Source organism: Branchiostoma lanceolatum, chromosome 3, assembly GCF_035083965.1.
Source record: "Branchiostoma lanceolatum isolate klBraLanc5 chromosome 3, klBraLanc5.hap2, whole genome shotgun sequence".
Classification (NCBI taxonomy): Eukaryota; Metazoa; Chordata; class Leptocardii; order Amphioxiformes; family Branchiostomatidae; genus Branchiostoma; species Branchiostoma lanceolatum.
The window spans coordinates 10,689,844-10,704,276 of record NC_089724.1 but is presented as its reverse complement, the minus strand read 5'-3'; the positions used below and the strand labels follow the sequence as shown (position 1 = coordinate 10,704,276).

At 40.0% G+C, this 14,433-nt stretch overlaps 1 protein-coding gene across 2 annotated transcripts; it reads left to right on the top strand.

Moving 5' to 3' along the window:
* Nucleotides 1–223: 223 nt before the first annotated feature.
* Nucleotides 224–14,057, top strand: LOC136430185 (prelamin-A/C-like). 2 transcript variants are annotated; one of them, XM_066420565.1, is made up of 19 exons: nt 224–408; nt 1,835–1,878; nt 3,196–3,380; nt 3,767–3,857; nt 4,135–4,232; nt 4,921–5,014; nt 5,393–5,578; nt 6,350–6,475; nt 6,886–7,106; nt 7,428–7,614; nt 8,084–8,316; nt 8,635–8,821; nt 9,496–9,621; nt 9,776–9,871; nt 10,231–10,346; nt 10,830–11,002; nt 12,394–12,485; nt 13,009–13,165; nt 13,913–14,057. In XM_066420565.1, the coding sequence occupies exons 2-18, from the start codon at nt 1,843–1,845 to the stop codon at nt 13,153–13,155; spliced, it is 2,394 nt and encodes a 797-aa protein (XP_066276662.1). In that variant the 5' UTR covers nt 224–408; nt 1,835–1,842; the 3' UTR covers nt 13,156–13,165; nt 13,913–14,057. The 2 variants fall into 2 exon arrangements, with proteins under 2 accessions (XP_066276662.1, XP_066276663.1); XM_066420566.1 differs by lacking the exon at nt 13,009–13,165.
* Nucleotides 14,058–14,433: the final 376 nt, after the last annotated feature.

The following is a 14,433-nucleotide window of genomic DNA, read 5'->3' as shown; positions in this document are numbered from 1 at the left end:
AACTCATCATCCAAACGTAGTGAACAACTTGAATGTGCTATGCTTTGTCAACACGTTGAAAATATTACCAAAGCCATTGAAAAAATTGTGTATATTTGCTTCGTGACTTTGTATTTACTACTGTGCTATCAGTACCGTTGATATAGTTCAAATATTTGTTTTTTGCCAAAATAGTTTCACATTTGGCAGCGGTAATGGTCCCGCCCCCTGCTGTCCCGCTATCCCGGGCCAAAGTTCACCGTCCCCTTCGCACCTGGCAACCGACAACAAAAGCACCAAGCTATAGTTTCCCGCAGCAAACACTCCCACTTGGCTGCCCACAAGAGCACAGCGACCCAACATCAAGTGGAATAAGGGTTTGGAGAAGCCCTTTAGACTGTGAAGAAGCACAGACATAAAGCCACAACGGTGAGCATGCGATTTTCTTGTCTGTTTAGAAAATTATGTCGACAAAGTTTGGGTCGTTTTTACTAACCAGTTTGCTTACTTTACCAATCCCAGCAACAAGTGGCCATGATTGTCGTGTAACAGACCATTATCTACACGCCTGTGGAGTCCCAGTGATTTGTTCGGGGTTATAGTTCCATGAAATACTAATTTCATACCTCTAATTTGCATGAATTTTTAATGTCAGGCTTTCAACTCCCCAAGGAGGGCATGTAGGTGTAACAGGTACCGGGTAGGATAATGTATCAGGTGGTTTTAGGGAGAGATCACATTTCTCTCGAGATGATACTTAAACCAGACCCTCGAACGAATAGTACTGTTTCAAAAGCCAATTCAGAGCAGGAAATAAAAAGTAAGCCCTCCACTTGACATTGTTTAAGCCAAGTCCTGGTCAAGTTTTGTCAGTTTTGGAACAAACAGGTGTGTTTCTAAGCTCTTACCTGGTCATACATGTAGGTAACAATACACCTTTATCCACCTGTTGTGAAACACGATTGTTCATGTCTTTTCACTTTCTTTTGTGTTGTAGTTGTTATTAGGTTAGCCATCTGAAAGCTTTTGCTAAATGCGATTTCACTGCCATGGTGCATTCCTCAAAACAAACAGAGGACAATCCTGGGGACCTAAACATGTTGCGTTACTACGTTGATCACTGAATAAATCTCCGAATATTTATCCAGTTGTAGAGTTTGAATTTCTCCATATATATGTTGATCACTGGTTTAATCCATTAGCAATTTGTTCAAATTTCCAATGTCTTAGATTGTTAATCGTGTGGAAGAGTAACACAGAAATCGTTATGATTGCAATGAAATTGAATCAATAACTTTTTTTATTCAAGTAACTATGTCAACCATTTAAAGGAATGTTTAGCTAATTAATCAAGTGATGTTGTTTGAAGTACCATGCTGAGATCTGTATTGAAATGACCTTTCAATTTGTCACAATTAAAGTCTCCTTCTTTACTTCGGGTGTTGAACTTTGTACAACTCATTTAGTTTTCCTTTCTTTACTCATTCAAGGGAAGCCAACTATGAATCAAAGTGGTATTTACCTTAGACTAATCAATACCCATTGCTCGTTTCACCTTTTTACATGTAAAGATTTTATTGATTTCAAAAATGTTTTGGCTAATTCTTTTCATAGAAAAAGTCATTTTTCAAAACTTGGTCCATGCACTGTGAAAAAAAGGAAATTTTTATGTCCTGGATTCATCTTACAGTACCTTTGTAGATTTGTGTTGAAATGATGTTTCCCCTAAGTAAAGCCTAACTATTATGGTGACAGGTATGTATGGACTGTGTATGCCTCATTGAATGTAATGGGGTATTTACCAACCACTCCCAGTCTCTGACACAATGTTTTCTTTGTGTTTCTGCCTCGCCAGGAGTCGTCATGAGTACGTCGCTGTCGCCACGATACCATGAGAAGGTGGGTCCGCAGCCCAACAGCATGTTTGCATCCTACATTAACTGCCATCGTTTCACCACTGACCAAGTGGACGAAAAAACTGAATGCATGAAGGGATTATCAATCATTGTGTTTTGAGATAAAACAAATTGTAGTCAAGATTTTTGAAAACATTGTATTCCAGTGATATGTGTCTGTGCCATGCACTATTATAAAAAAATAATTTATTTTATAATATAATCTTTTTATCCAAAAGTTCCCTTTCCTAAAATGTTGACTTCAAAAGATTGCACTGTGTAAATTCATTACCGGTACTAATTGGATCTTCTGAATATCTATGGACAAGTATATTCCAACTGGAAATTATCTAGTTTGTAGACCAGATTGGTAATACTTATAAGTATTCTAACTTTTTGAATATTACATTCCAATGATATCAATAGAGTCCATTCCGAGTCACCGCGAGGGTTTTATAATAATATTTGTAATCATTTTGAAAAATTTCTAATAAAAGAATATCTGACTGACAATAGTTCTAAATTTTTCTAAAAGATCAAATACAAAAATATGAATTTATTTGAATTTGATTAGATGATTTAGAAATATTTTGAAAGTAACTGCACAAAAACCTCTTTATTTGTAATAATTTCTAAACATATATGTGATTATTCAACTTTTAGAAATATTAACAAAAAATGGTAGAAAATGGTTAACAATGGTAGAATGGTGATTGCCCCCATAAAGGTAGGTGCTAATCTGGCCCTTCTGTCTGCCTTTGTACATCTTTAGACTTCACTGCAGGACACCGCTCAGTCCTTTGTGGAAAGCATTCTTCCCTAAACTTCGCAAGGATGTGTGAATTACTTTCTTCCCAGCCCTCTGACCTATTTATAGAGATGTTACAAATAATGGTAGAAAATGGTAAGAAATTGTAAATAATTGTAAATAATGGTACAATGCTGTTACCATTATTTAGAAACCATTGTAAATATCATATTCTACATCATGAATATTTCTAAAGTTTTAGAAAACTTAAGAAATATTTAGAAAGTTGAAATCACATTCAAAATATTTCAAAAGTATCAAATCTCTTACACAAATAATAACAATAACTTGAAAATAGTTCTAAATTATGACAATAACAACCCTCGCGGTGACTTGGAATGGACTCTATGTAAAGTTGTTGCAATGTTGCAAAATTATCATCAAAAATAACTGTTTAATCAAAAAGTCATAAATCTCTATGAAGATTTTATCAATCCTAAAATGTTGACATTCCAGACAAAATAGCAGTGAAAAGTTGGTGACTTCATATGTATTTCTCCCACAATCCCTCAGAATGACACGGCCAGCATCTTGGCGCAGACCAAGATCTTCGAGGAGGAGATGGTGACGCTGCGGACCCTGTACGAGCACGAGGTCGAGGAGTTGCGTGGGAAGCTGCAGGAGGTCAGCCTGGACAGGTCGCGCCTCGAGATCGAGAACAGCAAGAACTCACGACTTGCCAACGACCTTCAGGATAGGTCAGATGTGCCACCATTTATTCATGGCCATCAATCATGATGGATCTATATGTTATGTGTGTGGACGACCTTTGCTTTGCCAAACTCTGCACACAATGTATCAGATTCAAAGCTACAAGGATGTCCAGAATTAAACATATATTCAAGTAACATTCAGAAAGTGAGTGGAAAAGACAATTTAAAATGAAACAGATTCACTTCTCAGCTGTCGAGTAATCAGTTATCATAGTCAAAGTGTTCCACAGTTCTTTTTTGAAAGAGGCAGCTCTCTGACAGTAGACTCCCACAATGCCGTCATTGGCAATATATTATGAGTTTTGGTATTTTCATTTTGAAACTGTTTTGTTTTGATATCCTAACTGTTCTGTGTGCCCCTTTCTCATCAGGGTGAACATCGGTAACCAGCAGATCTCCCGCCAACAGCAGGAGCTGAACGACTGTGGGCATCTGCTGGCACAGAAGGATGCTGAGATACAGGTCAGAACTTACAGGAGGTGATGTTATTAGATGTGCAAAACATAAATGGAAGGCTAGTTACAAATTCTGTGCTCTACAAAGTATCACATCTGCTAGCTGAAATCCTGTTTATAGTGTCCGACATGTATTTCCAGAACGAATGCATATATAATTTTAGTGGCGCTTAAAAAATTGGGACAAGAGGCTTCGCCATTATAACCCCTAATGTTTCAAAAGATAGAATTTACTATTTTCATGCAAAGATTGTACCCTACAAGTTCATTTTTCTTGTCTTTAGGGTGCCCGGACTGCTGCCATGCAGCCCACCATTGCACTGGAGTCCCAACAGAGGGAGTTAGATCATGTTCGCAGGAACTATGAGGAAATGAACAGGAAGTAAGTGACAGTTCAACTTGTAGGCAAAGAATCTAACTAAGGTCTGGCTGAATCATTAACGGTAAGCTCTACAGTATATCTTAATTCACCAGGATATGGATAAAATATGAGGTTTTGATTCATAGATTTTCTTACGAATTAGTAATCTGATTAGTGACTTAAACAAAGCTTCTCACAACATTTTCTTTTTGATGATATCTGTTTTCCCAAGAAGGTCTTTTAAATTATTTTACCTCCAGGATGATATAACAGGTACAAAGACAAGTAACTCATATTATTTTCTTATGATAACTTTTACCGTTGCTCTACATTTGCAATGATATTATACAGAAATAAAACTGTTACTGTCAGTAACAGTATTGTTCACTTATTCCTTGCTGACAGACTGTCGGATCCAGAGAGGTGGGATGATCTGTTTAGGTCAATTTTCCAGTCCCAAAATCACATAGAGGGATAAATAGTAGCATAACTTGGAAACAAAATTTGTTGCAGAAGTTAGATTGGTAAAACTTCAGATGCACTCATATTACAGGCTTGCATACCAGACAAACTTAACACAGGAATTCTGAGCACAGGTGGTCATGGGTGTGAATCTCAGGCTCACACACAAAATCATATATTACTAAATATTAACATTATACATTTAACGATAACCCCTGATAACAAGTATGCTTCTTTTGATTGACAGACTAGAAGCGGAGCAACTACGAAGGATGGAGGCCCAGGAGGAAATCAACAGGATGCAGCAACAGCTGTCATTCAGGGACCAGATCCATGGAGCAGTAAGTCATCAATTTTATAGGCTTTATTTGCTTTTGTTCAATGCACCTTTATCAGCAATGTCATAAAAGTTGAAGCATTGCAATGGTACAAGCGCCCTGAAAAGTACTAACCTTAGGTCTTGCTGTTCTGAGCAGCTACTGTAAATTTAGTAAACTTTTGCAATGGTTTTTATTTTCGCAGTGGTAGCTCTACCACAAATCCATGGCACTGCAAATATATATACATGTACCTCCCTTGTATCAGACTGCTGTACTTCAGAATTGTTTAAACCACGAATATAAAACATAGCAAAAACCTAATGTGAAATAAAACCACAGCAAAAATAAATGAATTTACAGTATAATCAACAAGAAGTATAATTGAAATTTGTTTTGCAGGACACCCATGACCTGAAGGCCCGTCTGGAGGGGTCGGAGGCCATGGTTCTGGCAATGGAAGCAAAGGTACGCGAGATGAGCGGAGGGGACCGGAACGCCGCCGAAATCATCCAGAAGGTGAAGGACGCGTGCGACGCTGACATCAGGAAGTACCAGAACGAGGTGGAGTCCAAGTACAACGCTGGGGTGAGTATAGTAGGCAGCTGTTCTTTTACCGTGAATCATTATTCGTGTCTGCCAGTCTTTGTGCAATAAATTGGCACATCAATGAAATTAATAGATTTCACAGATAAACCATTTTTGCCAGACTTACAGCTCAGATGAAGGAAATGGCTTGTGATAATGATAATGATACCAACACAGATGACCTTTCATGCTAAGGAAATGACTTATTAATGTAACTCTTGTATAAAGCTGTTAGTTTTGTACCGTATAAATCAGTATATCGATAAAAATAGTAGCTTACCTGTGATGCAACAGACTGAATACTATTGGCAGAAATTACCTGTGACAATAAGTGGCTACTCCGAACACTACTGTACTCTGCATACAAGATCACAATCCCAATCAAAACCATTATTCCTAATGACATACCAAAAGAATGGAAGGTGTGATTTTGATTCACACATCTTCATTTAAAATTTTACTGGGTAACCATTTGTCCAGACTGCATACCTGATGGCAAAAATGGCTGAATTAATTGGTCAAGTCTTCTTTGCCAATAACATAAACAATATATTTTCCCTATATGTCTGCCTAGGGTATGACTTAGTATGGTATAATTGTATGATTTGTAACATGCAGGTAAGTCGATTAGAAATTCCATTTCTGATAATGTCTATGAACTACATGTACACTCAAACTCCAGCATCTTTAATGTTTTTGAACGGTCTGTTTGAAGAGAAGAGAAAGTTGCCACTGCCTCTGAAGCTGACCAGTGTTTGTGTGTCTGTCCAGTTCCGTGAGTTCCATCAGCAGCTGGAAGTGTCCAACAGCACCATCACCTCCCTGACCAATGAGAACCAAGAACTGCTAATCACGGTCAACGACCTCAGGTCCCAGATCAGGAGCTTAGAGGTCAAGGTGGGATAAACTTCCTTACTGGTTTAATTAGTCTAAGATTATGATTTTTTTTGTAGCCAGGTAATCATCCTTACTTATACGTTCCTGAAGAAGCTTACTGTTATCAACATACTGTTCTGTGGTATTAGCATGCAGAGCTACATGTACATTAGATTAGTTCTTTAATTGTTAGATACATGTATTAGCAATAGTTCAACTGCCATGTATGTACAAGTTACCATACATTGTACCTGTTGCAATAGTTGCGCAATAAAGCTATTCTCTTTCTTTTTCTTCTTCTTAAAAGACATTGCAATGAATGGTTCTTGTGTTTGACAGAAAAATGAAAAATACATTCAAAGATAGTAATTAATCATGAAGTTTTAAAGATATAGTGCAAAGACATGATGTGCCACCCATATCCCCCACAGCTGTCCCACGCGGAGGAGCTGAGCAGGTCGCTTCAGGAGTCGCTGGACCAGGAGAGGTTCCGTTCACGGTCCCACCTGCGGAACATGGAGGACAAACTGCGCCAGATGCAGGACCTTCTCATCGCCAAGGTCAGGGAGGTCGACCACGTCTCCGCACAGGGAACACCGATGAGAACAGAGATGGAGGCTCTGCGAGGGATGCTGCAAGACGAGGACAAGAGGTGGGAAACCTTGGGAGGAAAAGGGGATGATATTATCTAGCAATTTCTGCAAGATTCAGTTTGCTGGGTTTTACACTTCTGCTGTCTAATGTGTCAAATCATTAAGCAATGGTAAAGAGTTTAACAAGTAACAGGAAGTGATGTTCATCAGTTCATGGAAGTGATGATTACAGGCTTTTTGACAGACAAACCACAATGTAGAACTCATAGAAACAGCTGCAGAACAAAAGGGAAAGTTAAAGACATTCAAGTTGTGTCATGGAGGAAGAATGTAACATTTGCTTCATCTTCAATGTTAACAACATCATTATCTCACTCCAGGATTGAGGTGGCCCAAAGAAGCCAGCCTGAGATATCAGTTCCCATCCCACCAATCGGCTCTGCCTCCCCGTTAGCGCCCATCGTCAGATCTCCCGCCCACCCCAGCGGGCTGCCAGCTGGTTTCGGACAGCTGGCCCCTCACATGGGGAGCAAGCCTGTCGGACCCATCACAGCATCTCCCAGGGGGGTAAGTGTTAGGTTCAGGCTTTGATATGCAGTTATTGAAAGAGAAGAGTTGCTGATCACTGTGCATCATCGTGCAGGGAACATTTGATTTGAAGAAAATGCAGAATTGATTCTGTACTTGTCTTTTCTTGTAATTGTCAATTCTCCCCACTGACCTCTGCTGTAACCAGTTCCAAATTGTGTGAATGGATGGGCCCATTGGAAGGACAATAAAAGTTGTACCCTCCTGTTGCATGTGCAAAACTGACTGTAGATTTCGTCCTTTGAAAAATTCTGTTGTCATATGTGCATAATGAATAATATTGGAAGGACTTGAATATATTCTAAGGAAGGAGTCAAATATATTTTTCCAATCCATGGTACCTTGTTTCTATATTAAAGACTGAATTCAGAGTTGAAAATAACTACCTTTAAAAAAACTCTTACTTTATGTCATCCCATGTTGAATGTAAAAAATTGTATAATTTCAGTTTGACGACAGTGACATCGGCCACCGCAGGAGTCCAGACATCTCCAAACTGCCTCCGCGACCTCAGTCGACCCCCGTGGCACCTCTCGGACAGGGTCGGGACTATTTTGACTCCATGTTCAACGACCTGAAGAGGGACACAGTGTTCACCAAGGTCCACCCCAAGTCCAGCCCCCCTGGTGGGCGCCCACAGTGGTCGTCCACTTCTCATGACTATCACATCGCAACAACAAGGTTTGTGTGCATGTTTTTAGTTCATTCTTATAAGCTTATAATCTGCACTGGTGTGATTTTAGATTCTTTGAGGTTAGAAAAAGATCATCCATGAATGGGCTTTGAAGTCATCTTCCAACTTGCTGTCTCAGAGCTCCACTTAACCAAACCTTTCCTGGATTTGTAATCTTAAAGTTTAAAATAATCTTGTTCCTGTATAAGATAAAGGTATTCCAGCTACAAACTGTCTGAGTCAGAATTATTATATCTGGGACATGTGGCTGGAATTGTGTGGTTCCTGGAAGTATCTAGTATGAATTGTGTTCGTCATCCCCACAGTGCAACTGGGAACCTAAAGATCCTAGAAGTGAACCAAGACGGCCACTTTGTGCGAATCTTTAACCAAGCCACAAACATTGATGAAGAGATTGGCGGGTACATGATCCAGCAGAACGTGGGCGGACATCCTGTTGCAGTGTACCGTTTCCCGCCGCGTACAAGACTCAAGGCAGCACAGACCGCTACGGTGAGTTGAAATAAAGGATATTTATTTCAAACCTAAGAAATGTCAAAATTTTATCATCTCCACATCACCATTTAGTATTGAGAAACCATTATCTGAGTTTGGGGAAATCTGTTGCTGAACCATTCATGCAAACTATGATACTGGGTTCCTGCAAGTTTATTCAATGGGTGTTGGGACCTTCCCTCTCTTTAGTGCTGATTGGCTGGTTAGCTGAAAGGTTATACACTCTGTGACCTTCCCTGTCCTTGGTGCTGATTGGCTGGTCAGCTGGAAGGTTACGCAGTCTGTGACCTTCCCTCTCCTTGGTGCTGATTGGTTGGATAGCTGTAGGGTACTTCAGGTCGTGGCCTTCCCTGTCCTTGGTGCTGATTGGCTATACGTTTGGCTAATGGCTCACTAGCTGTTATGAATCAAAAATCCTTGTATCCTAGTTTTTCTAATGCTAATCAGATGATATTTTATGTAGTTCACATATTTTCTAATTTAGTGTTGATCTTTCATTACACAGATATATCTGTGTTATCAATGGTCAACTTTAACAAACATCAAGACATACGGCTTATGATCTAAATGCATAAATGCTCTTTGTATGGCTTTCACTTTTGATCTGTTTTATCCGTCAATTAAAACACTGGCCCCTATTGATTGTTGACATTGTTGGCATGTTTCCCCAGGTCTGGGCAGCGGTTTCAGCAAGCACAGCACGGCACAACCCCCCGACAGATTTCCTGTGGAAGGAACAACACAAGTGGGGAACAGGGCCGGAGTGCACCACTATTCTGTGTAAAGCTAATGGACAGGTACTCCCATTTTTTAAAAAAGAAACACACATTTTTTAAAGGGACTGAACAGCGGATTAAGTAGTGATTGTCATTTGCTGCTTTTATTGTTGGGCTGACCTACGTAGGTTGATTAGATATACTATAAGACAATATGTATAATTGCTTTCCCCAGGCCATTGCATGGACAACAGCAGCCCACAGGTTTGCCAAGAGTGTGCCAAGTTACGACAGCTCAGACGATGAGGGGGAACAAAACAGCACAGACCAGGTAACTTACACCTGCTTAAACGTTTTATCTAAAAATTCAGGTGTGAAACAATAACTAAAAGTAACATTTTTGACTGTTCATATCATCTGTTGATAGGTCAGGGGTTGAAAGTTGCATTGCATTTGAGAAACAATTTTGTTAGTGAGTTTTTGTGGAGTTGATTGTTCAATGTTCTCCATTGGTTTGGAAATTCTAATGGCAAAGGTTGAAAAAATGTTTTGTATGAATGGACATGACATTGGTTAAGTGTTATCAATCTCAATTGCATGAGCACTCTCATCCTGTAATAGAGCCCAGTTATCTTACAAGGCTCTAGCTAGTTTAACTAAAATTAATTCACCCTACCCTTCATGTCTTAGGAGAAGGAAACTCAGAGGTTTAGCAGTCCCTTTGGTGATGACACAGACCGACAGAATTCTCGCGGCCACAGCGGCGTGACGTCACGAGAGCAGCCACAGGTCCCTTTCCTCAGAAGGTACAGTACATACAACTTATGATTTTTATCTTTATTGATATGTAGTGCATTAGATTAGATGGTACTGTTGTTCAGTCCTATTATCTAGAGATGACAGATGGGTATGAATAATTGCTGCCACCAAAGTCTAGTTAGGGCTTGTTCCAACAATCTGTTTGAAGTCAAGTAAAGATGCATGGAGATTTAAAACATTTAGTAGTAATAGTAGTAGTCCACTGTGTTCTGCTGCTGCAGTAGTCTGGGCACCCTGCAGCTGCAATCAGTCCATGATAGAAAAACACTTGGAAGAAATGGATAAACTTAGTTTTCCTTGGTACAGAGTGCACTAATTTCACGTCCCCCATTCATCCCCATCATTCTTATTACATAATCAAAACATCCCTAATGATTCTATTTTTTGATAACATGGATGAAAATTGAAAATGTTAGTTTACAGAAGGCATTTCACAACTTTAAGCTTCATTATCTTTCACATCACTGCAGAGAGAAGGAAAGTCCACCCAGTCTGTCCCCTGACAAACATCCCTACGGGGGTCATCCCGGCATGGCGACCCACCCGCAGTACGGAGACGAGCGGGCGCTGATCATGGGGAACGACAACAGCAGCGCCCTCAGACAGTCCCGCACTCAGAACGGCAGGCCTGATCCTGTTCCAGGTAAACACACGCCACCATGAGCTGGTGTGTCAGAATACCATAAACCAATGTAAAACAAGGAAAAAATGCCTTTCCCTAATGGTCTGCAGCATCTTTAACCAGTAGACAATGTGCTCAAATTGTATGATAATTTTGTAATAACTCTTTCCATTTTGAAGGCATTAAAAGTCATCATTTGTAAGAGATACTCCCTTTTTTTAATTTGTCAAAGACAACTTTGAAATCTGCATGACCTTAACATGAGTTTAAGTACAGTCAAACCTGTATTAGCGGTCACCTTTGCATAGCGGCCACCTGCCCATAGTGGTCACTTTTTGTCGATCCCTTGGATTTTTCCCATTGACATAAGCATTAAGAATTAGGCTATAGCGGTCACCTGTCCAACGCGGTCGCGGCCACTCGATTTTCGGTCCCGCGGGTCTGGAAACACTGCCGATAACGGTCACGGCGCATGGTCGCCGCAAGATTCGGGAGCCTTCTTTCAAATCCCCGCAGAAAAAATGTCATTATAGCTGCAGTGTTACCCATGAAAATGTTGTACATGGTTTTATTTTGCTCCTGGTGTTGGTTTTGAATTTCCAAAACCGCTAAGACGCCAGATATTTCCAGACAAAAAGAGCCTATTTGTGCGAGGTCCTAGCGGGACGCTTTGCTTACTCGGGTTACTTCACTAGTAGTACCATGGGGGAGCAGTTTATCAAAAAGAGACAGACGCCTTTTATCCTTTGAAAAAAGGTTATAAAGTCATCCATTCTTTGAATATTCTGTTATCTTTTTTTAAAGAACTTCTTTGACGAAATAATTTTACATTTTGTATTATTTACTGTAGAGTGAAATCATAACTCACACATGCAGCTGCACCCACATTACAGTAGACTATTCCTATGACCTCACAGGCGCCATCTTGCAAGGAATCCGACCCTAACAGGCTGATTTTACCGTGAAATACCGCAATTATTTGCTGATAAATGATGTCGCCGCGCAATTGAAAATGACACGGTTGTCTTTTGCAACATTTTGGTCGCATGTGCTCCGGATTAGGGGCGGATCGATGGATCGACTTGGACTTAAATTTGCTTGTGGAAAAATCCGGACCTACCGAAAGCAGTCATCTTGAGCCGATGGTCGTCTTGTGGAAGTGGTCGGTAGACCAAGTTTGACTGTACATGTATATGTATGTGAATAAATGTTTCTCAGTGGGTACAGAAAACATGTGCCACTTATTGCTCGTAATCAAACAACCGTTTCTATAGAGCGGCCACCTGTCCATAGCGGTCGATTTTGGCCAGTCCCTTGAGTGACCGCTATAGGCAGGTTTGACTGTATTGTTTTCCCCAGTGTACTATTGTTGTATACTAGTATAACATGTTGTTTTCTTCCTCTGTTCCCAGGTACCCTGTATGCAGGAGGTGCCCGTGCCGGATCCGCTCCTCTCAGGAAATATGTCCCTGCCAACGCTGGAACAAACCGACTAACTAAATCTGTAAGTTTGACATCTTATCAATCTCCACATCTGTCATTGTTTATAGCCACAAATTCATTTGGTGTCATTGAATAACTGTCTGCAGATTGTAGAAAGGTAAGGTACTGGCATTGTGTCGTGAATATCATCACATGCACCTGCACACTTCTTCACACTGTGCACTTAAACTTAAGACACCATCACTGCAAGGAGCTCAAGTTTGCATTTTGTTGTTCTTCATGTTTTGATTGTACAGCCTCACAAAAGGTCATGTCATGTCATTTTATTACTGGAAACTGGTAGTCTAAGCTTTCTTTAACCTATCAAGCGTCTTCTGAGTGAGAAACACTGTCTGAGTCACATCTGTCCTCCCTTCCATAGCTGTCACAAACCCAGCCAAGCCCTCATAGTTTATTCCCTGGCCCTTTTATTGCACCTCAGATCCCTCCTTTAATGCCGTGTCTTCTCTCTTTTTTGAAATGTCACTCCTATAAAGTGTCCGATGGAAGTTCCTCGGTCTGACTATGTTTTCTGTCCCCCGTAGTCCCAGGGTGGGATCCGAGTCCACCTCCCCGGCACCTTCCTTCCCCCGTCCAAGCAGCATGAAACTGGCATGCAGATCATTAACAGTCAACATAACTCGGGCTTCCAACCCCCCATGCCCCGCCCCCCTGTAATCTCAAGCTGGTAGACAACAAAAGGTCAGCAAATATTCAATATCAACATATTCAGATCCAGTGTGTCAGATTGTGCAATGTTTTGTTACTTTTGGTAAAGAAATGCTTTATCCTACTTTGGTACAGAAACATACTTCTGCATGATGGTCATATTCAGTAAATGTCAGTGATTAACATCCACTCTTTTAAGGTATGAAAGACCTTGGACATGACTATTTTAAAAACTGGACTAAACATCTTGTGTATGGATGAGCTGATATTAAACCATTCATCAAAAGTGACAATTAGATGTCGTTGGATTTGTCTGTTCTTTTATCTTGTCTTACTTGCTCTGATGTCCTGTGCATACCATACATTTCCCTTGCTGATTCCTTGGCTTGTCTTGTGTATGAAATTTCTGAATGCTCTGACAGCAAACAGTCACTGTCTGAGGAGATGAAGTCTTTTAACATGTTAGCAGTCAACCATATTACACTATCAGCTGTCAGTTATGTTTCTCATTACACACAAAACTGTCACACCCATGACAACATCGATCACTAGTGTTGGACAAAAAATGTGTTTTACCAAAAGGTTATAAATTGTATTACAATGTAATACAAAATGATTTAAGTTGTTTTACCAGCATACAGTTGCAAGTTTCCAGTTTACTATTAGGTTCTGGACTAGGAAACCTTTATAAATCCATTGTGATATAGTGTTGATAACTTTTATTCCATATAACTTATATAATAAGGCTGATATATTATTAAACCTTTCTCCCATTTTCAGGCAGACCCTGTGCACTATGGTCCACCAAGCCCCCTCACGTCCCCACTGCAACAGCGCTATGCTAAAAGCCAGTATCAGGGGATGGACTTCATGACTTACCCCCCTAAAGTGGTGTCTCCTTGGCATTCTGGCTTTGGACCATGAAGTTAAGACACAAAGCAATGACCTTTAATGAGCTGCAATGTTCTTGATGTTCATTGTTTATAGTTATACATTCAATTTTGCATTTTTAAATCAGAGACTTCTTTGGTTAGATATTATGAATGAATGATTTTATTCGTAAGGAACTCTTGGGAAAACATGCCCGAATTCCGTCCTTATTACATAGTCTGTACATTACAATCACATAAAACAATGACTTGCAGTCCACTAATATTACGTTGATATGACTGATCTAAAACATAACGAAAAACAATTACCCAGTTAAAATCTATACTTGAGCCCTGTTATACAGCCGTATTGCACAGTGGAGGAAGGGATTTCTGAGCCTCTTAGTATGGGCTTTAGGAACACTTATTGCA